At 48.7% G+C, this 23,312-nt stretch overlaps 2 protein-coding genes across 4 annotated transcripts in view; both read right to left on the bottom strand.

Moving 5' to 3' along the window:
- Positions 1 to 23,312, bottom strand: part of LOC6528647 (nephrin) — a 56,768-nt gene that overhangs the window by 13,563 nt on the left and 19,893 nt on the right. The window contains exons 3-19 of one of the 3 annotated variants that reach the window (XM_015198506.3): positions 22,178 to 22,330; positions 20,034 to 20,207; positions 18,054 to 18,207; positions 17,811 to 17,947; positions 15,791 to 15,958; positions 15,591 to 15,722; positions 12,831 to 12,967; positions 11,928 to 12,081; positions 11,363 to 11,500; positions 10,889 to 11,053; positions 10,122 to 10,400; positions 9,780 to 10,061; positions 9,260 to 9,683; positions 8,847 to 9,013; positions 7,716 to 7,904; positions 6,602 to 6,751; positions 138 to 292 (exon numbers count right to left, since the gene is read on the bottom strand). In XM_015198506.3, the coding sequence (XP_015053992.1) occupies positions 138 to 292; positions 6,602 to 6,751; positions 7,716 to 7,904; positions 8,847 to 9,013; positions 9,260 to 9,683; positions 9,780 to 10,061; positions 10,122 to 10,400; positions 10,889 to 11,053; positions 11,363 to 11,500; positions 11,928 to 12,081; positions 12,831 to 12,967; positions 15,591 to 15,722; positions 15,791 to 15,958; positions 17,811 to 17,947; positions 18,054 to 18,207; positions 20,034 to 20,207; positions 22,178 to 22,330 (3,158 nt within the window). The remainder of the gene's footprint in view (positions 1 to 137; positions 293 to 6,601; positions 6,752 to 7,715; positions 7,905 to 8,846; positions 9,014 to 9,259; positions 9,684 to 9,779; positions 10,062 to 10,121; positions 10,401 to 10,888; positions 11,054 to 11,362; positions 11,501 to 11,927; positions 12,082 to 12,830; positions 12,968 to 15,590; positions 15,723 to 15,790; positions 15,959 to 17,810; positions 17,948 to 18,053; positions 18,208 to 20,033; positions 20,208 to 22,177; positions 22,331 to 23,312) is intronic. The other 2 variants (XM_002089653.4, XM_015198505.3) reach the window with 2 other exon arrangements.
- LOC26535492 lies at positions 14,080 to 15,468 on the bottom strand. Its single transcript, XM_015199141.3, has one exon. It carries the CDS (start codon positions 15,340 to 15,342, stop codon positions 14,233 to 14,235), a length of 1,110 nt encoding a protein of 369 aa, XP_015054627.1. The 5' UTR covers positions 15,343 to 15,468; the 3' UTR covers positions 14,080 to 14,232.

Genomic DNA, 23,312 nt, shown 5'->3' with positions numbered 1-23,312 from the left:
CGCTTTTGTGCCCATTCACAAATTGCATATTCATGCTGATACAAAAAGAAAAGTGAGGCAAAAATGGCAAAAAAGACTTTTAAAAAAAGGATGCCAAAAATAGTTGGCTTATAGGTAGAGATCCTGGCTGTACTCACAATATATTCCGGCTGGCTGCTGCCCTCATTGGAGTAGGACTCGCTCTTCTCCGAAACGCTGGACAGCGTCTCGCCGGTGACGGTGTCATTATACGAGCTGGGCGCGTACATCTCGATGGTTGCCGTTTTTGCCGGTTGATTTGTAGTTTCCGCCACTGTATTCCAATGCCGCCGACACACGAAAAAATTCCGACGCCACGAGCAGCGGACCGGGATGGCGAGGATATAGGCGGCGAGGAGGGAAACGGATTCGAACGCCAAGGTATGCGCACAAATATTGAAAAGGTGTAATTGGCAGTGACATCCCGAAAATTGATGATTCGCAGCGGTGCCATGTGGAGCAGATGGAGCAGGTGGAGTAGGTGGAGCAAGTGGACGGGGTTGGTTTTTTGCGGGCGTTGATGCAGTGCGCCAGGAGGAGGATATGAGGTGGCCAATTGTGTTGCAGTTGCAGGTTCAGGCAATGCAAATCAAATGCAAATAGCCAAGATTGTCAGAGTGCCAGAAACAGGAGTAGGTGGACGGTGTGGATGGTATGGGTGGATGGTTCGATTGGATAATGGGTGGTTTTCGGGCGGCGTTTGGGTGTTTACACGGGTGGCAGGCATTGTGTAAATTATTCACATTTGTCGCAGCATTCGTTGATGTGCATTTCGATGCGGTGTCGGAAACAAAGTAAGGCACATCGGGTAATATTAATGAGTTGATAGTCGGGCAAAGGTAAAAATGTAATTAAATGATTTATGGCGAGTTTTCCGCAGAAGTTAACACGTGTTTGCCGCAAAGTGGAGTCCATTATTCAGCACATTCCAGTCACGAGTCGATGGCATATGTAAAGTATATAAAAATAGTTCACATTATAGGATATATATTTAAATATTTTTAGATTTCCTGGCTGTTGCTGCTGCTGCTACTGCTGTACATGGGAAATGGGTCCTTAACTCGCTTACAACTCTATATTCTGTTAGGCCTGGCATTTTAAAACTTCGATTAATTCCAAGTTACTGTTGATCGTTTTAGATAAAACAGGTGTAATCTAAATTACTACAATTTTAGATCAAATTCGCACAGACACAGCTTTCTCGGTATATTCCAGCTTGTTGTTTTCAAGCGCCTTTTCCTTCACAGAATGTACAACGATTTCGGGCTGAGCGGAGTCAGCAGAAAGGCAAAAAGCAATAGACACGTGTGGCTCCATGTGGCTCCGTGTGGCCCCCATGTCAGCCATGTTCCTGCTGATGGCGATAGGTAAATGGGCAATGGTAAGTGGACATTGCGCTGCCACTCAGCTGCTATCGCCATCATTGCCATCATCATCGTCTTTGAGCTATGCAAAGATATAATGGCCCTACGGTTTCTTAATAATAAATTTTTCAGGATGTGGATATGGGGAATATGTGGGATAGGTGGGGGTCCTGGGCGGCACGTCCTCCGGTTACGTGACATGCGGGGACTATTAGTCGATAAAATGGCCGTTTTCTGTTAATTTGCACAAGGAACATTGAATGTTTGGCAGTTATCAAAATTACTTTATGCACGTTTGTGTGTTGCTCGTTGTTCATGTTGGTCAATGTGTATAATGAATATTTAACAAATTGCAGCCGAATATTCGAGGAAAATTGCTTTGTTCTGTCTCCATTTTGTTTGTTTTTATGCTGTTTATTCTGTGCTGCCGATGCTTCAATTTGCATTTTTTATGATCGACCAACATTCGGCTGCGTTTGGTTGGGTTTTAATTCATTAAACATATGCCCAACCAATCCGGAGTCTATACACTTTTGTGTGGGCACTCATAGGGAAAAAATTAAAAATTGAAAATGCATTTAAATGCAGGGCCGCAGTGCCAATCGACCCATATCCTGGTTCCTGGTCTGCCGATGACAGCGCCCTATATAGCAACATATATGTATACCTATTCATCTATATATCTAGATGTGTGTATCCCGCGAGAGCTCACTGATTTAATGGCTTAGCGAGTTAAAAGCATTTTCGGCATTTGTCAGTTGTTTTATTTATGACGACAAACGAGTTTTCCTGCAGAAGGGCGTTTAGGTGCGGGGGGCATTTAAAATAATAGACCTGGCTTTAATCAATTAAGGCAATTAAAAACATGACCGCTATCCTACGCGTTTTTGTCTTTTCGCGAAAAGAGTGCCCGCTTATGAATGAATTTTGCAAACAAAAGCTTAGATGGCATAGGAACATGAGTGTTCGAAGTGGGTGTACCCTTGATTTGGGTCCTATTTTGGTCATATAAACTAGCCTAAATCAGGTATTTCTCAGCATTAATATTTTATTCGTATTTGATGCTCTGTTCTTCGGTGTCTACCCTTAAAACTCGTAAGGCCTAAGCTTAGTTTACGACGACTGACGGGCTGAATGGGTGACCCCTTGGTAGGGTATTGATGTCCGGCGGACGGGCTTATCACTCTTCGCCGCTCCCGGGCTGTGGACACAATGCGGTGGCCACCGTCAAAGCAGATGCTAAATAATCCGCTCCTTGTTTTTCTGGCTGCCACTGCACTTTGCGGCCACGCTACGCCGCACGGAGATTACAAATTTTGCACTTATGCTCAGAAAAGCCCGACCGGATAGCTTTCTATAAACCTATGTAGTATGTGTGGGGCGCGGCTTAGGCAGATGCTGTGGTCATCTGGCCACGTTAATGACGGCGACGTCTGCTTTGAAGGTCTTTTCTGGTAAGCCCTCTGTCCCGGCCACCGCTCTAAATTATTCGCTGGCCGGGATTGTGGTGTGCTATTTGCTCTCCGACCGTTTGAATGCGCCGGGTGCTGAGCTATTTCGCGCATTGTTTTTGCTCCCGGCGATGAATTTATGAACTCCCATTCTCGGTTACCCGTTCCCTGTTCTCCATGGCCCCCACTCCCGCTGCAAATGGATCCACTCTTTCGGCCTGTCATGGCCAGTTGCATAAGCAGCAAACTTTTCGACATTGCTGAGCCAGCCCTCTGGCCTCCATCACCCCCCGTTTTCGGCCAGATTTTCCCCGATTTCCTCGATTTTCCTGACCACGACAGCCTGTGCGCTTATCTTTTCAGATTCGATGTCGCAGCTCCCTCACGCACGCCACAGAAGGCCCCAATCCTCTGGCCAGTTCCCCGTGCCTGCGTCAATTGTTTAAAGAGTGTCAAAGTCAAGTGCTCGCCAGTGGGGCGACCATCGGGACTGAGTGGTGTGGGCCTGGTTGGGTGGTCTTATCGCTGGTGGCAACGTTGGCATAAAAGTTTCGGTCCGACCCGCCCGCCAAGTCGTAAAAGTGTCGCACTCTACTATATCCCTATCCCCGAGATCGGGTTGCGGGCCATTTCACTTTTGTGCCGGCTCTCGCTCTAAAGTTTCACTCCTGGCCAAAAGATAATACACCCTCGGTGTTGATGGGTGCACTTGCTCTCTCCATTTCCTTTTGGATATTTGGAGGCTCCAGCAAAAGTTGACGTTTTTTTGTGCCTCGAAATCTATTGCCATATGGAGCTAGGCCCATGCCCCTAACTTTGTTAACCACTCACGAAGGGCCTGGACCAATTGTTTGATGCAATACCTCTTTCGACTCTTAAGTGGGCCGGGAAAGTGCACTTGAACCAACCTTTGATTGTTTTGAATGCAGCTGAGGACATACGTTTTGAGATTTAGAGGTTGTTGGCGAAGTAAAGAGCTCTAAGGTGAAGTAAACTAATTAAATTATTGGCCTCTGAAATTAAAAGCTGCGATTCCAATCTACTTTATAATATTATTAGTGCCACTTTTCATATTAGTTCTTATCAAATATTATTCTCAGTGTGGGGTCGCACTCCCCTTTCAACTTTTTGGGGCCAGGCGAAAAGCAATAAACATTAGAGATGGCGCTATTCGGGATGTTCCGGCTCAGGCCCAGCTCATACGAGAATGAAATATGTGGCACTGGGCATTGACTGTGGCTGCGGCGATGCGATGGTCACTGCCGCTCTCTTGTTCATGGCAACTGTGGTCGATGACCGGCAACGGAACGAACGGACAGCGGACTACGGACAACGGACATCGGACAACGGACTATGGAGTGCGGACCACGGACCACGGACGAACAGCAGTCGGCGGCGGAGCTGAACCACTGAACCAGCTGCCAACCGCAGACTTTTGGCATAGTTTATCGGACAGCGACAACTACAGCGAAAGGCTTCTTAGGCGGCCTCCAGTGCGGTTGGGCTTTGGTTTGCCGATGAGTGGGATTCGGACTTGGATAAGATGGGGCGGGGGAAATGGGTTCAGTTGAGATGAGATTTGGAGCGGGATGGATTTCCTTTCTGTGCGCCATGCGGCATTTTGACACAAAGGCCCAAATGCACATTAAAAATGCATATCCGAGGGCTGCAACAAAAACACAAGTCAAGTTTCGCCAGCGAAAACATTGAAATATGCAGAGAGATATCCCCCGACAGGGTCCACCGAATCCCACTCCCACTCCCACTCCCACTCCCACTACCACTTCTACTCCTACTCCCACTACCATACCCAATACCATTCCCAAACGCCCAGCTCCGCCGGCTGGCCAACGCACCAGTTTCTCTGACAACTTCACAGAGAAAAAAGAAGCGAAATGGATGGAAAAATTGTGAACACTGAAACGGGAAAAGTAAAAATCCTTTTGGGCATTGTCAGTTATCGGCTTTTGACAGGGATAAGGGTTTGGGGATACGACGGCTCCCCTTACCACTCTCCGTACATTGTCATAAAAATGTTGTTTCTTCCAGGAGGGTTTTCCTCAGCTCCTCGCATTCGCATTCGTTTTCGTTTTCGGTTTGGCTGCTGTGTTTGTTTGCAGCAAGACTGAAATATGAATTTTCTTTTGTGTGGAGCGGGATTGCATTCGTATCCCGGCACTCTCCATTTGTTCAACTGCGCCGCACTGCCAGCGAAACGAAGGACAGAAATAATGGAGTCTGGTCTGGCCTGGGATTCTTAGGGAAATTTCTTATTTATGTCCTGCGGCTGTAGTTCATGCTTCATGCTTTTCGTGCTTCCCGTTTGAAAATGTCAAAAAATAACTGGCCCACATTTTGTTCCACGATTAAGTCAGTTTAGTTTAGTTTCGGGGCGTGTCGCCCTCTTTTTCACTCGCCTAATGAATCAAAAGTTTTCCACTGACAGAGCCCGAGAAGATAATCAAGTCATAACTCAAATGTTTACGAAAACTGCATGACAGAGCACACATTACAGCACCAAATAAGTAGAACTGCAAGATGTGTAAGTAGCAACACTCTGGGCAAAGAAATGGCATTTAGCCTGGCTTTTAAACAAAAAAGAGCGGTAAATTATTTTTAATTTTGTAAAAATGATTCATACATAACTACTAAGCAACAATTGTCACATAATAAAAATTTCTTAAATTCCCCTATCTGCCTAGCCAAAAACTGACTCATTCATTCGTATATATTCTGAGACCTTTATTGTGGTTTCATGTGCATCTCTCGCCGCCGTATTGAGTTCGGGATGCAGCTCCATTTGCTGCCCGGCTCATGCACTACGGCTCAAATAATTTGGTTAGCCTGCAAATGTGTTGTGCAAGTCGTCGACTGACGGCACGTAATAGCGATTCTGTGCTGGCACATTGCGTACACGCCGTGTGTGCGGCCACGTCTCAAATTTGCCAGCGAGTTGGATGGAGTGACTGTGCTAAGGAAAGCTGTCCGGGAAAATGGTAACAATTGGACTGATGGCGCCATCAGGGTTTCCATTTAAAGTCGGCTCCACTCTAGTGGTGAAAAATAATTTCGTTTTAATAAACAGCCCTCGGCAAACATGTCCAGCACTTGTCGACACGTGCTCCACGACCTCAGCACCCCGTCCGCCGCCCGAGAACTAAGAAAGCAATCTGATTTCCGGGAGATTGTGCATTCAGCTAAGAAAACGATGCACATTTGTCTTGCTGGCTGTCCGAGTCGCCTGTTCGATAAACAGCAGCTCTTGGCTGCCGGGTGCCCGGGATGCATCATTATTTTCTGTCATCATTATACTTGGATGCTGCATCCTGGCCATGCCATGCTTGGCATTGGTTGCTTGCGGAAATTACCAGAAGCCAAGGCGGAGTAGATCCCTGCCCGGGCCGGGAACAAGGCCGGGGCCGGGGCCGGGATCCTGGGAGCCTGCGTATGCAGGAAATTGTTTAGTGAGCTTCATAAAGAGAGAGACGTCCTCAGTGGGCATCGGAAGCAGCACAACGCGCTCGCTTCCGCTTCCGGTGGTGTCACGGAAGCGGTGCCGGCTGCTATTGCAACATGGCAGTGCAATTGTCTAGTGGTTCTCGGAGTGGAATTCGAAGTGCCAGCCCCGCGCTCAAAAGTAACCTCAATCAAAGACGTACCCCAACTACCAGACACAGCAAATAAAGCAGTGCAGTATACAGACATACATACATACTGCCCAAATAATGGTCACAATAATAATAATAATAAATAATAAATAATAATAACCTTTCTTGCGGCGCTGATGCACAAAGAACCAGGCAACCAGCGACGCGTTGACCAGGAGGAAGCCGAATGCCGCCAGAGAGATGCCAATTATGACCAGATTCGGTGTGTTGCTGGAGTCCTCGGTTAACTCGGCTGGCATCAGTTCAAGTCCTTGACAAAACGAACCATGCAAAAAACAAAGAGAAAATATGGTTGCGAAAATAAAACAATAAATAAATGCGAAATGAAATGAAAAATTGTAATAAAAAGGAATAATATCGTGAGGAATAAAAATATAAAATGGCGCAGAGCATAGCAATGAGCGCGCTGCCCCAGTTCCACTTGCGTCCGTCTCGGATTCGGACTCGGACTCGGACTCTGAATCGGGGATTTGGTCATGGGTTCCGAACAAAGGACGGTCTGGGGTCTGGGGTCAGGGGTCGAATTCGGCTGGCATAGCGGGCACACGCAGCGAAATCAAATAAAGAGACCGCTAGCGACCAGCGAGTGACGCAAATCACGTAGAGCCTCCTGCGAAGCGGAGCCGGAACATGTGATGGCAAATGAAATTAGCGACGCCATCGCCATTCCACAGCGATTCCCATCGCGATGTCCAATCCCATTGCTATACCCAAACCTATTTCCCTTCCCCTACCGATCCCAATGCCATTCCTATTCTCTTCCGCAATTTGCTGACCACCGGGCACGTGCGCTGACAACGCCCACAAATTAAAAGAAAATAACGGAGGCGACTGCGAGCCGAGCCGAGCCGGGGAATTAGGAATTCAAATGACCATGGACTCGCGCTCCGAGGTTCCGCAGCTCCGACTATAGCTTCCCATTTAACCCCATCTTGGTCGATGGGGCAATAATGGCAGCACACTCAGATAATAATAATATAATGTTCTGATGAAACAAAAAGGAATATCACTTAGATTCATTGTCTGAATTTAATTAAACATTTCTGTAACGTTTGCAAGAATGTTTACGAGAAATAAGTATAAAATCTGTAGTGTTACTGCGAGATCTATAACTCTTCTCTACTAAGACATAAGATGGATTCTAGGGGGAATTTCTCTCAGTGTAGGAGCAGCAGCAGTAACCGCAGTATTCCCGGACTCATGGATCCCCTCACCTCGCTTGAGGCGCTTCTCGTTCCGTTTGTGCAGACAGCAGCCGATGACAAACACGTTGAGCAGGACAACGACGACGCCGGCGCCCACGCCCACCAGGAGCATGCCCGATGTGCCGCCCAGCGGCGTCTGGCTGGTGGTCGGCGGTCCGCCTCCCAACGACGAGGCCGGATGCGAAGGGGGCGGGGCTTCTGCCGGACGGAATGCGATGCGCGAATAGTAGATAGTGGCCATTTGCGGTGGTGGCGTCGTCCGTGTTGTTGACGTTGGTGATGGTCGTAATGCAATTCCAATTAACAGCAGCCGGGGTCGGAGGAGATCATTGAGTGAGACATAAAATCGGATTGAGGCGGTTCCATATGAGTCCTTGGTTGAGTCCGTGAGTCTGGCTGTAAGCCATTTCTAACGCGTCATAAACTACAGTCGCGTCCAATTTAATAGCCAAGTTGGTGGTGGTGCAGGCTCAGTTGAAATGTGTTTTCATATGTCCCTTTAAATCTTTTAACCTGAGTCTACTTATGCGAAAATTATACTCAAACTATATTGTGTTCCATTTCAGCAAATATCGATGTTAACTCTTCTACTTATTCCTTAGCTTATAACTGCTTAAAGTTCATATCTTTCTCACTTTTATGGTAACTGTTCTATAGCTACGGTACGACTGTTTAGCTATCTATTTGTAAACATCTTGCTGGTTAATTATTTCCATCACTAATGTCGTTTGTGGAACACAGGCATACATGTTCCACTGATGAACTGATTGAAATTCTCTGATTTATTTGGACTCGTGCATGCACGGCGGAAATAACGAAATCCAGTGTATGGGTTTATTTTACTTCATCAATTATTTCGGTTGACTCATTCCATGCGTGCTTCTAATTAGGCTGATAGCTGCTTATCATACTGGCTACCTAATTAATTCCACAAATCTGCCGAATAGCTGCCTGACAACTGGCCTGGCACCACCACCATCAACCCCCCATGGTAGTTACCGATTCTTCTGCAGAATCGAACCCCTGCTCCAGTGCCCATAACAGCCAAGTGGTGGCCTCGCATAAATCAATGTCAGCATTGCTGGTCGAGTGCGGCACTCGCGGCTAATTTGAATGGCTCGCACTGAGGGGCGGACTTACCTTTGGTCTCCGCCCGTGCCAAATCCGGCAGGTAGGGGCTCTGGCCCAGCTCGTTCCAGGACATCACCGAGAACAGGTAGAGTGTATTCATGCGCAGCCCGCCGATGGTCAGCTTGTGGCTGTTGGGCAGTCCGTCGATGTATTTGTACTGCTCGCGGTCGGCCATCCTGCGAATGAGAAGGCAAAGTGCAATTTCATTATTGCCAGGACCCTTGATAATTGCCCACAGCCAAAATGTAGGAAATGGCCCTACTGAATTTTTAAAAGCAGCCCCATTTCAATGGATCCAAACTTTTTACAAATTTCCTGTCAAAGTGTGAACTTTATAAGGTATACATTTTAGAAGAGTGGCTTTAAAGAAGTTTTACAAAATGGTTTCCCCTGCATGTTTTGAATGGACAAACATCACTCACCTATAACGCACTCGATAAGAGGCCTTAAGGCCACCATCGAATCCCGGAGTCCAGGCCACAGTGACCGTGTCGTGGGTGACGTTCAAGATATTCAGGCTGAGGGGTGGGTCAGGCTGCGAGGTGATCTCCAGGCGCACTGTCTCCACCGCCTCCCCCAACTCGTTCCTGGCCACGCAATCATACGCCCCGTAGTCGGCAGGCGCTACTTTGTCCACGATGAGGGTGGACTCGTAGGTCAGGGAGTCAATCTTGCGCTCCTCCACCTCGTACTTGTACGTGCGGTTAATGGGCAGGTCCTTCTTGTCCTGCCGCCAGATGAACTGCGGCTTGGGTGAGCCCTGCGCCCGGCAGGGCAAGCGACCACGTTCTCCTGTTCCACTGGCAGCCCGCAGGAGCGTGGGAGCCTTGGCGATTTCAGGCGCAACTGGAGGAGGTGACGAAAAAGATGTGGATTGGGATATAGGATGTGAGGCATAACCAGGTAAGACGACTGCTTTCTGCTACTTTATGAACCACTTACACTTGACAATCAGAAGGATATCGCGGTTGGTTGGATTGTCCACACGATTGTCGGCCACGCACCGGAAGTTGCCCACATCCTCTCGCTTCGCGTCCTTGATGTGGAGATAGGAGGTGCCGTTCGCGAAGGTGGTCGATGTTTTCACGGTCATGTTGTAGCCCACTCGCTCCCACTTTACGTGCTCCTCGGTCAGCGGTTTGCCCTCCACGGTGCACGAGAGCATTGCATCCTCGCCGGGATTAACGACTATGTTCTCAGACACTGACTTGATGGTGGTTCCGTCTGCAGGGCGATGGCCGTAATTAACCCAATGAAGGGAATCACACAGAGCGAAGTACTTACATTCCACCACGACTGTGATGTTGAGTGTGGCTCCTCCCTGCGAGTTGGAGGCGCTGCAGGAGTAGATTCCCGCATCATCCCGATGCAGGCGTGTGAAGTTCAGGCTTCCGCCATCCGCAAAGATGCGATGCTCGCCGTCCTGCGGTATTGTGGTTCCATCCTTGGTCCACTTATAGATCACTGGCGTGGGATTGGCCCGCGTTTGTAGCGACACCTGCAGCGATTCGCCCTCCACGCCCACCGCCGTCGACGAGGGCGGTGGCACGAACTTGGGTCGATCTGCGGATTCAGGATATATTCAAATTAATTATTGTCTAACTTGGGGTGCCTTATCTCTATCTATGAAACATTTAACCTCAGCATAATTGATTTTCATCGTCCGTATTAACGTAGTTAGAAATGTACTAATGTTATCATCATCGTAGAAAAATTAAAATTGTTTAAATAATAACTTTTATGGTATAAATATTGTAAAAAATTAAGATGTATTGAATGTTCAATATTATTAAAAAGCATTTTGTATAATGGCGTGTAGTTTTAAATCATCTCCAGGACTGATCTTTTTCTTCAAACCAAGCTTCTTTATTGAAATATCCGTAACTAGCGGATTTTTATTTCGAAAGTTCAGCCAAAGGATACAAAGAGAAAGGATTTGCTTTGAGGTATCGGACACAAGTTCAACTGCCGCTCTTTTGTGCAATTGCTTTAGCAATCGCCCTGCAATTGCTGATCCCGTCTAATTGAGCAATTAGGCGGGATGTACTTACACAGGACATCCAGGCTGACCGCCTCGTGGACGCTCCGCTGAAGAGCCTCGTTGGCGCTCTGGCAGGTGTAGACCTGGCCGTTCATTTCCTGTGTGACGTTTACCCTGAACTCCAGCGTGGAGACCGTGCCGCCCCAGAGACCCGGCTTGGACGTGTTATTAATGCCTGTGGGTTGGGGCATGTCGGGAGTTCCGGTGGGCGGACAGGGACACAGGATCCGGATGGGGCAGGGCAATGGGAGGAGGTAGGGAGGGAACGAGAACGGAGAAGAAATGGGCGTAATTTTAGTGACTGGCAAGCGAACCGGATGTTGTCGTGGAAACGCCTCGCACCAGCAAAGTGCAATGGTGGCGCCGGCAAGTCCATGGCGAATTGCGATGGGCAAGCTTCCAATTGCCAAATCGCTTGGCCAGGCCCGAAGAGGCAAGCAGGCCAAGCCGGCCAAGCAGCCATGCCCTTGCATTACGTACGTACCTTCGATGGGTATGCCGTCCTTCCACCAGGACAGCTTCGCCGGAGGATTGCTGGAGCTGGAGTCGCAGATGATAGTTGCCTCCATGCCAGGTCGCAGTTCTTCCGGTTCAATGCGTATTTTGACCGTCTCCGGGGCAACTGGAAGAGCGAGTACACACACCAATGGGTAATAAGAAAGGATGCGGTAGTCGGCAAATCGCCGCTTCCAAATTCAAAGCGCAGCTGGTGCACTCAAGAAAAAAATTTGACCATTGATTTAAGTTATATGTTTTGAACTATTAATTGTTGTTATTTTTAATGGAACTCTTGTTTCAACGCTTCAAAAAGAAAGGAACTTGGAAATATAACTGTTCCGAATAACATTTACATTTTACATTTATAAAACTGGGAATATTTTCCTAACGTCGTTAGCTCTACATACTAAACAGTAACATAAAATCTAAATGGGAAGTTCCATTTCCTTTAAGGCATCTCATTTCATTTATTTATAATCATAATTTATTTGAATAAGCATAAATATTATAAGAAAAGCCTTGAGACGAATACATATCTGATATATACTCACAGTGGACGCTGAGCGTAGTGGACTGGAAGAGCGGGATCTCGGTGGCGCTGTTGGAGGCCTCGCATCGGTACTGGGCCTGGTTGTCGGACACATTGGCCAGGATGGTGATTTCGGCCGAAACCGATTTGTCCGCCGCCCGTATGACCGAGTTTATCTGCAGCGGAATGGAGTACTTATATGTATTCTCTGGTTGGAAAACATCTCCGCAGAGCGCAGCTGGCGGATGCATTTTAATTTCGCTGATAAAACGACGTCTAATCTGGGCGAGCGAGCGAGCTGGAGAGCAAACACGGCACACAGATGAGTCCCCCGAGGGGCAGAGATGAAAACTCTGACACCGCAACAAATGGGAAGCGCTAAAACAGGAAGCCGCACCTGAAACTGCAGGTGCACCTGCCACCTGCAACCTGCCACCCAACACCCAACAGCCAACAGCCAACATTCCGTCGTTTAAGTGTGTGGGCTGATGAGCTGCGGCTGTGGGTGACTTGTTTTATTTTTCCACCGTATTTGCCGCCTTTTGTTCAAAGTTCTAACGATAGCAGTGCTCCCTCGATTATTGGTGGGTGGAAGGTGGAAGGTGTGAAAACCGAAATCGGTCTGGCATCAGAAGCACAGAGTACAGAGTAGGAGAGCACTGCTGCAATGGCTGCAGTGGCTCATTAGCACTTTAAGCCCATAAAGCGGAAGCGGAAATGGTCAACAAAAGCGCCATTATTGTTTTGCGGATGTTTGCTGCCTGCCGTTGATAGTGCTCTCTCTCCCTGCCGCTCGCTCTTTGTTCCCTATGTGTGTGTGTGACGGTTTGTGTATGTGTGTGTGTGTGTGCGTACGAGTGTGTGTTTGAGTTTTGTGCTGAAAATGCAAACAAAGAGCGGGAAAAAAGGAAATTTGTGCACTCACCCTTTTGTCGTTTTTGTACCATGTAAGCGTCGCCAGCGGATTGCCGCCTGATGAAACGCAGAGCAGTTTTTGCACCGAGCCAGCTGGGATAATTTGTCCCTCCATATAGCCAGATATTAATGGTGGCGCAGGCGGATCTGTGGGGGCAGTTGGAGAACACAGCACGGGATAAGAAAAACGTTCATAAAAAAGAGACAACAAAGAAGCGCCAAGCAGGGGGAAATGGGCCAGCGAATTGTGGGCCCAAAAACTTAGCCACGAGCCAGCAAATTATGGTCTACAACAATAACAGCAAAGGACTTCAGGGCAGCGCCTGGACTAGGACCCACCGCTGTGTCCTTCGTGAGAGCTGCCAAGAGCGGCCGAACAATAAAAATTAAAATTATTTAATTTGCCGCGCATAAAGTAAAAATATCCGCAGGGCGTCCGCATCCTCAAGGCATGACCATGCACATACCATCGTTTCGTCCTTCGTCCTTGATTGGGCGCTGGCCGGGGATTGGGAGTGGGCGTGGGAGTGGGAGTGGGCGCTCGGGAGTACCGCTCATTACCTCGGGGGTCCGTTAGTCATTTTCAGTGCTCATGGTATGGGTAATAAATGTAAATCTCTCGTCGCCCCTCCCCCGCTGCTTTTTCCCTGTGATGTAGGTCAGAAAAATTAATTAGCGCTGCAGGAGAGCGCTCACAAAGGACATCCACCGCAGGGTCGGAGGATCAATGGTACGGTGGGGCGGTGAGGCGGAGGCTGGATAAACCGAAACTAGAATCGCAATTATTAATAAGCTTCGGCATCGGCTTAACTGCTGTCCCAAACCGAACCACTCGCACCTGTTATCGAGTGACTTTGCTTGTCAGTCCTTTCATCTTCCCCAGAAATCCGCCATCCCCTCAATCCCAGTCTCTCGCTGTCCTCCTACACCGACATCTATTTTTTCCTGCGTGTTTTTTGTCAGTGCCTTCGCTTATAATTGAGTCAAATGAAGAGTGACATCGAACATCGGATAATGGAGTTTGAGACACTTGCAGTTGTCGCGTGGCGGAGAAGTGTCACTCTGCGGCTGAAAAAGGGGGTGGTGTCAAAGTCCGGGATGTTGGACTTTCACATGGGTCACCAGAGTAGTGTGGGGTTTGGAATGTAGGCATAAACATTGATAACTTATCATGCGTACAGAATAAAAACTGCTTTAAAAGAGATATCGAACAGAAATTGTTTTATGCTTTGAAGAGTAGATTATCAAAATGCTTAAAATGCTTATTTACCACCCACAATCAATTTATTTCATCACCTTAATACTGACCGCATGCCACATCTATTGAATATTTTTGAAAGTACTGACTTTGATTTACGTGACCAAAAAATATTCCTTGCACATATGAACAATTTACAGGGACCACCAGCAGTCTACAGCAATCCGCAGCTGGTAAAAAGCAGACCCCGGCTGAGCTTTCCGTTCTTAGTGCCGTAACTCTGAATGCACTCGCATATCTTGCTGCCCTTCACAATCCGCCCGAATCCCACACGGGATCCATTGACAACGGTAAGCGGCTTGAACGAGATGGCAAAGGACAGGTGGTGGGTGAATCCTGTGACATAAGCCTTGCTGAAGGATAATACGTTCGTCGAGGCCCCGTGGTCAATAACTTTGGCGTCGTACTCCAATGGCTGATGGAGCAGCGAGTCCGCCGACAGCAGCAAATCGGTTTCCAGCCACAGATTGGGGAACAGTCGTTTGACCATAAACTTGGTGTGTTGATTGCACATGCAGGACTTGATCAGCTGCAGCACCACCAGCGGAGCAGCCTCCGTGTACAGCTGGACCACAATCCTGCCCAGAGGTCGTGCATCCTTGAGATATATGTCAAAGTAGACACGCGGTCGGAAGAGGCGACGTAACTCGGCGTCCGACTTGGGCAGCGGGATGTTGAAGGCCTCGTACTTGGCCATCGCCTGGGATGGCAACTCCAGTGGAGCGGCGGGCGCTGGGTTCCTGGCTTCCCGCATCCGCTTGTCCGACAGACCGGAGTCTACCTCGCTGTTTACCTCCAGAATTCGCCGGCCAAACTCGCGATTTTCGCGCTCCAGTCTTTCGAGTGTAAGCAGGGTCATGGGAATGCTGGAGCTGGCGTGCACTATATCGTAGCGAAAGGGATTGATGGCTCCGTGGGTGCGCATCGTCCGCGAAATCTCTACCAGCAGTTGGATGTTGGCCTTGGTGCGCTTCATGAACATCTGCGCTTCGTCTCGCAGGTTGTTCACTCCGGTGATGCGCGCCGCCTGAAAGTTGGGTGCTTCTGCGTCCACCGTGCTGATCGCCCCCTTGATCCGCTCACGATGCTGATGCCACATCTTCAAGTGATTTACCATCAGGAGGCCGCCCAGGATCTTCTTCGGCTTGGCCCTGGCAGCCTTCTTGCGCTCCTTCACCTTCAGCTGGGCGGTCAGGCGCTCCTGCTCCGTGAGGTGAGCCAACTCGCGCTGCGACGCAGACACACAGATCGGAAAATCAGCCATTTAAAGAGTCGGAGAAACGGAAAAACTGGTATCCAGGAATAAAACTAGTAGCTAGATCGAGAATTTTTCTATTAAAACTGCCAACCGAAGCGTTATTTAACTAAAACTAAAGGGAAAACGAAAGGTGGGGTAGATATAGGAATCGGTAATGTTCCTTTCCTGCCTTACTCAGAACTAAGTACTTCCCCTGCTTGGCGTATTAGAGGCATATTTTTGGCTGTAAGTTCCTTGGATTTGCGCATACTTACAAAGGACATTGATCGTGTGGGTGGACACGACGTTCTCGGTCAGCTGCATGTTCAGTCCGTGACAGATGACGACCAGGGAGCGCTTGTTGGGCTCCACGACGGCAGTGATGTTCGAGGTGGTCGTCCAGCCGCCTGCGATGACAGGCAGAGATGGAAATGGATTAGGCAGGGGATTATGTCACACCGGCAACAGCACTTACCCTCGGGACTGACAATCGTCTTTGAGGTGGCATTGCGCACCTGCCGCCCGCCCACCATCCATTTGATCTCGGCGGGCGGGTTTGATGGCGCGGTGGTGCATGTCAGCGGCACAATATCGCCGACGCGCGCCTCTGTGGGTCCCATTACGGTGACGTGGGTGGGTGCAACTGGGGAGGGAAAAGGTTTCGGGTTGATTTCAGTTACCGGGAGTAGCATAATGAAGGAGGCATAAATATGTAATAGGTTTGCGGCGAGGCTCACTTGCGGCATGCTCGGAGCAGGCACACAAGAGTATCTCCTGTCCTCCAGCTAGCAAAGAACCCCCTGGCTTCCCGTTTCCCGCTTCTCTAATAGCCTTGGGGAGGAATGTCGGCTCCTGATGCCGCCTCCATGCAAATGATGACTGAGTGACTGACAGTCCGTCCGGCTGCGAAGCTATTACCTAATGCCGTCGAAGCGGAGAGCAGGAGCAGCTGCAGCTGCCGCTGCCACTGCCACCGCCTTGATGGATAAGTGCATACATTACGCATACGCAGCGTTGTCTTTCGCTTCATACAGGGCCGGGAGTTGGGCACGAGTGGCGCGAGGGGAATACGAAACTTTCGACTCGATATGTTTCGCATATAAATAAACATTATGAATTCTTAACTTCTCGCATCTTTCGTCGGTCCGTCTTAGCCATACATCTTCATTCCGGGCACACACCCTGGAACACACACTCGTGTGGGGCAAAAGAATGCTGATGCTGAATGTATTCCTGCTACGTCTTCAGTTTTGTTGTTCCACATTCGTTATACATAAATAATGCGTGTGCTAAGAGCTCCGGCCGCCAGCTGAGGCCACATCTGCTATCTCTGCGATGCACAGGACGAAAGGATTCACCACGAAGGTGAATTTATGTAACAGGCATATTTGGGAAAATAATTCCGATAAACTTGAAGTATATAAAGTTTTGATATATAGAAGCCCCATATGCAAAGTGTTCTAACTTACGGCCCAATGTTTTCTCTCAGTGCAGTGTTAGTGTGCGACTGCTCCTGTATTCGTTTGTGCTGGCCACTCAATGTGGCATACTTATTGGGGCAAGATGGGGCCGAGTGGGCAGGCCTGACCTGCATGGCGCTTTGATTGGTATGCGCATAAACTGGAAGCTGCCAGCTAAACGAGTTTTGCCTAACTGGGGGCGGAGTAACCCTCCACGCACTTAAAGCCGGCTTCAGGTAAAAGATGCCAATTTCAGCGGACTGCCGAGCACTTGAAATTTAAATATCGCGTATACGCCGCGCTGAGCCGCCGCCTCATCCATTTGCATGTGAGACAAGACACATGAGCCTAAGAGTTGGGATGGGATGTGCATGTGTGCCATGCAAATGTTTGCTGGTCTCCTCCGTCCGTCCGTCCGTCCGTCCGTCCGTCTATCCGTCCATCCGTCCGAGTGTCGCGCTAACGACTTTGGCACCGCGTCGTTCCGCCCGTCGGCTTTGTGTGCCTGATTGCAATTGTTGTAAGTCTAACAATCTGCAACGGCTGGGTTCGGAGATGCAGAAGTTCAGAGGTCGAGGGACTGAGGAGGAGGGGCTCTGCGCTATTTGGCACTTGAAAAGAATTTGCATTGCTTGATTTGACAAAGCCAAGTGGGCCGGGGACTGGAGAGGCTTTCAAAGTGCAAACTTAAGCTTAATTGCAAAAGAAAGCAACAGCCAGTGAGCGAGTTTTCAGGACTCCCATCCCCGAGCTCCAATCCTGCCGCATCTCTGAGTGAATCGCTTGCCAAGTAGGGCTGCTGGCTCTGTGGAATTCGGAAGATGTCGCAGGCGAGCCAGGCTGTTGACACAATCCACTCCGCATATCGCAGAGTTTCTGCCCTCCGCTTCCCTATCCCGCATCCCGGCCTGTAATCTAGACACCTATTAAATCTGATACGCTACTCAGCCTGGGCTGCATACATAACTATATAACTATAAGGAACGCCAATTAGGCGGCGCAAATGGGAAGCAGATCCTCTGCAACTCGACTTACACAGCACGGATAGCTCCACCTCCGCCTTTAGTGCATTCTGGGACATCACATTGCTCGCTTCGCAGCGAAAGCGCGCCTTGTTATCGCCCGCCTCGGCGGTAAAGGTATAGATGTTCTCGGACAATCGTCCTGAGGTTCTGTAAGAGGTTGGTTATTATATGATTGCATGACCAGCGAAACTTATAATCTAGGTCCACGGCGTACCCAATATATGTTGGATTGATAAGATAATATAAGGCTTACCTATAGGCCATGCGTATCTGGGATCCGTTCTTGTACCAGATGAGCTGGGCAGGCGGATTGCCGCCGCGACTCCGGCACATGAGCTCCACCGTCTGGCCGCGGCGCAGAGTTTCGCCCGGGGAGTATCCTTCGATGTAGGGCGGTCCTGGGGGGTCTGTGGGATTAGAACGGAGTACGGAGTACGGAGTGAAAAACTATGCATACTACAGTTCCGGCAGTTTGCCGTGTTTACTGTTCGCATATTTAATTGCAACTGCTGTCCGCAAATAAATTCAATTTACACTAAAGTAAAGTGCGGCGAACGCATATGTGTATAAATACATGTGAAATTCGTGGCGTTTTTAATTGAAGTGTTTGCATGCAAATCGTTTATGCGGTCATATGCATTATTTTCCGATTTTCCCTTTTTTTGGGCCTCGATATGGGGCGTCGGTAATTTCAATTGTTGTGGGCGTCGCACTGGGCGATTAATAATAGTGTAAAGCACCGCACAAAGGCAGTGACAGTACGTGTTGAATACATTTGGGAATTATCGGCAGATGGAATACAGTTGGTAGCAACTAGAATCGCCGTTGCACGGGAAAACTTTCGAAATGCATCAGCTCTTAACCGACTGTAATATATTTTCCTTATCACAATTTGACAAGCGGTCAACCGTATTGAATCAACAGCAGCAATCAGGTGGTGCACAAAAGCTGCCAGGCACACACACTTTTCCACATCCCCATCTGTGTGTACGTGCACCCCCCGCAGGCATGCATCCAAAAATTAAATTAAAATCACTTGAAATGTGGTACGATGGGGCAATGGTGGGATGGGGCAGTGGGACAGTGGGGAAGCAATAATAGCGCCATAATTAAGACCCCACAGTAAGGGAAAATGAATGGGGATGCACCCCGTTCCATTCCCGGCCTGAATTCGCAGATAGCACGGCTCGATTTTCGCCAGTTTCAGTTTTTTCGCTTTTTTGTGCCAATTACATCGCGACGAGCTCGGGAAATGGCCAACGAACTGTGGCAGTTGGGGCCACCATTTGCCAGCTGCCTATGCATAAATAACAAACATAATTAATTTGAATGTGCGTGTGCAGGTGGAGCCATAGTCATCATGGCCATAGCTACGGCCTCCGGCTATTGCAGGTGCCCAGAGCCAACCACCGGCACCCCCAGTGTGGCACCAGTGCCACCAATGCCACCAATGCCACCAGTGCCACCAGTGCCACCGCGGCCACCACTGCCAACGGCAACAATCAATAAGAGGACTTTTGGCATTCGTAATGGCCGCTGCTCCCGTGCAGCATCGCAATTCGCATCCACATTGGCATCCAGTGGCAGCTGCGCGGCACATTAGAATTTAAAAACTAATTAATACGCGCCCGAATCGCGCAATTAGCGGCCGTGATGGCAAATGGCATCCGCATCGGGAGAGGCCGCTGGAAGCTGGTGCAAAAAATTCATTGCCTGCACTGGACGAAAATAATAGGCAGTTAAGTGCGCAGGAAAATCCCATAAATGTTTGAGTTATGGGGCTGATTTAAATGGCATTTAATTCGTGTGCACACAAGTGCACAAAGCAAACTTAAAGTTATCAATAGTTAATAAATAAATTTAAAAAAAAATCAATAGTTAAAAAAACTTAAATCTTGTTACTATGAAGCCTACCTTTTAAGTTGCTCAACTAAATATGGTTTACCTTTACACGGAAAGCAAAAGAGGGGGCTTATAAGGTATAAGATTTCCAGTGCTTCGAATGAAACAGGCTGCTCCTCCTTGGAGACTCCACCCACATACACACACACTCCAACACGCACGTTCAATTGTACAGCAAATTGAGCCGGCTAATGAGGTCACCCACACGAACCCTCCGATTCCCGGCATCTCGGAGTCGCTTCCGGGCGCTTCCATCCCACCATGACCAACCACACTCCAAATCCCACCCCTCTTAAACAGATGGCGATGGAAAGGCTGAGAAGCTACTCACACAACACGGACAGTTGGACGGTGGCCCGCATGGGCATGTCCGGTGAGAGGGCCTTGTGCCGCGCCTGGCACGTGTACTCGGTGTAGTCGTCATCTGGACCTGGCTTCAGTTTCAGGCTCGACGTGGTCGTGAACCGCTTGGCCGTCGACTCCTCCACGGTGTCCTCGCGTTTTTCTGCAAGGAAGTTAGGTTTATACATAAATAAACAGGTGTTTGCAGGGCATTCAAAATTGTTTAAAATCCAATATATTAAAATTGTGCGATTTTGATGGAGTAACGCTATCCAATACTGATAGTTAGTATTAACTACAACATACATTTATAAATTTATTCTTAATTGATTTGTTATCAGAGTACTGGTCGATGTATATCTACTGCATTTTACTGGAAAGTGCCAAGTTTACTGCCTCGAGACATAAGTAATTCGCAACTCCCATCAATCCCACACCAGCACAGTATTTTGTGACATCATTTTCAGTTATAAATTTTGAACGAGCCTCATCTGCGCCGCAAAGCGCGGCCTAAAAAACGGGTCCTGGCCCCCACCCACTCAACTATCGTTGTGGGGCAGGAGCACCACTCGCACCACTAGCACCACCGGCACCACCATTTCGCTGCGGGGTAATCACCAAGATGGCCGTCTGCCCACATTAACCGCCATTTACGCGTCCCCACCACAAACACTAACACACACACACGCGCCACTGACAGCCTGCAAATGATACAAGACCCGGCCAGAACTGGCCATTCTCGTAAACCCAGCACCGAAAGCTATGGCTTTCGAAATAGTATGGCTTGGGGTCCAGTCGGGGTCCTGCCGCAACATATTGCGTCATAAACATAATTCATCATGCAGCTTCCTTCCGCTGTCCACATTTCCTTGCGGATTTTCCTACATTTTAACGCCGCTTTGCGAATTTTCTTCCCTCTTCGTGGCTGTTTTTTGCTGCTTTGTTTTTTATATGTTTACCCGAAAAATTTCCATCATCATCGTCGCTGTCGCTGTCGCCGTGCGTTTCACATTTTAAGCATTTTTAACGCGCCAGTTGTGCTAAAATGATTTCGTTACTGGCCAAATGGCGGGAGAGGAGCGGAAAATCCACCACCCGGAAAAAGGGGCAACTGCCGAACGCCCTGGCCCACCCACATGTACCGTTGTAGGGGCCATAATCATTATGAAAATTAAAAGTCGTGAAGGCGGCTAAGCGCCATCGCCCACCTCCCACTCCGTCCGCCTAGCCCATTTACCATTTACCCATTGACATTTGCATTTTTCCATATTTTCCAGCAGCTCTGTTTTCCAATTTGCCGACTGCCCAGCAGCGGCTAAATGACAAGGCACAAACACAGGCTCCAGGACGAAGGACGAAGGACAAGGGATTCTGGACAGGACAGGGCAGGATAGCGAACCGCAGAGCAGATAAGGGCCGAAAATCGACAGTCGGCGCTTTGTTGGAGTATAAAATTATTATTTAAGCACCGTCATCAGGCCGAAAGTCCACGTCCATTTCCCTGTGCACCACCCCCCTGCCCGGCATCCTGCGCCTCTCCGCTACATCATATCACATGTGCGATGGCCAAACGGTTGACAGGCGTCACTTTGCCCATCTCCATCCACCACCCACCGCCACCTTCACGGGCTCGGCTCATCCCCATCCCCATGCTCATCCCCATGCTCATCCACAGCCACATCCGCATCCGCACTTATCCCGGCTAAAAAGGACCTGGGCAAAACATTTACACTTTTTGTGTTCTGCATAATGCCTTCCAAGAGAAAATGTATATTGTTATGTGCGAGCAACCCATTTTGTTTCAGGCAGTCTAATACAGCCCAGATATCTGGTGTCAGTCACGTTATTAAATATTATTTGTTCTTTTTATTACTTATATTTAAGGCACATATTATTCCTAAAGATTAATCCACAGTTTACTTTATACTAGACGGTAAGCTAAAGTCACTTAATCCAACTGAGCGCTATTCAGCCATGTTTCCGTTTGCTTAGGCAACTTGGATGAAATTTCACGATTATGCATAAGGTTCCTGGCATATCCCTCCAGGTGCGTGGATGACAACCATTTTGGCACACTTGGCACTTGATGGCACATGGTTGCGTATTAAGTGTAATGACTTAGTGGCTACTAACCTGGTTTGTACTCCACGTTGCCGCGATACCAGACGATTTGAGCCGCCGGCTTAGCATTGGCCACGATGCACTTGAGCTGCAGGTCCTGGTTCTCTCGCACCTCCACCTTGGAATTGTGGCTGTAACCTTTGATCTCGATCGAGGCTGGCGGAGCTGGAAGAGAGGAGCAGTGGGAACAATTAGGGGCCGGGCCACAAAGGAAGTTCGCGGGACATCGGATGATGGGTGGTAAGCGGAGGACGGAGGATGGTTGTTGCAGGTCGAAACAAAAGCTAATGGCTGCCAGGGAAGCTTTGCTCATTATGGACCACAATGGCATTACAGGGCGTTTTGTGGGCGTGGCACTGCCTAATGCATTGTGTGTATGCGCCGACAGACGACATTGTTGATGAAGGCCCAGGTTGAATGGCCGCCGATGCAGAAACAGAAACAGCAGTTGGAATTGCGAGGGGGCTGCGAGGAATGCGCCAAGAATGCAGCATTCCGTCCTTGTTAGCCACCCACTTCAAAAGGGCCCGTCTACTGAGACACTCAAAAAATATCAATATATCAATGTCAACATGGTAATTCAATACGTGATTTCAAATTATTCAAGAGGCCCCGTTTATGCTTTATGAGCGGAGGGAAAAGAATGAAATGCGACTTAATGTATTAATGTGTTGTCTGTAGTTACGCCATAAATTTTGTCATAAATTAGGAATCTTGAGGGGACTAAACGAAAGACATCGTAGTCTAAACTTTTTCTAGGTGTAGGCAGGTCCCTCGTTAATGTGCTCAAATATGAGTTTCAATATTTGCGCTCAAGAGGACGTATGTAGATGGCTGGTGGAACGGGAGTGGGCCATGAGGAGTGTGGCATGCTAGAGCCGGCATGCCTTGGAAAACTGTTGAAATATACACGAGCCACCGGCGAAACAATGGCGGAGTGACGCCGGGTGGTGCCGAGTGGGTGGGCGGTGCACACTGGGTGGTGCACGAGTGCAGCAGATGCAGAAACAAACAGGCGGGGCAAGGAAAGTAGGAGCAGCGAGCAGCGAAACATACAACAAGGAACGAGGATAAAGTTAAGTGCACGTGTGCATTATTTTAATGCCACCTGAAGGAGTTTGGCTGCCATTGCCATTGCATCGCACTA

This window comes from Drosophila yakuba, chromosome 2L (assembly GCF_016746365.2).
Source record: "Drosophila yakuba strain Tai18E2 chromosome 2L, Prin_Dyak_Tai18E2_2.1, whole genome shotgun sequence".
NCBI classification, from domain to species: Eukaryota; Metazoa; Arthropoda; class Insecta; order Diptera; family Drosophilidae; genus Drosophila; species Drosophila yakuba.
The sequence above is the reverse complement of the archived record's forward strand: the minus strand, read 5'-3'. Positions and strand labels throughout refer to the sequence as shown.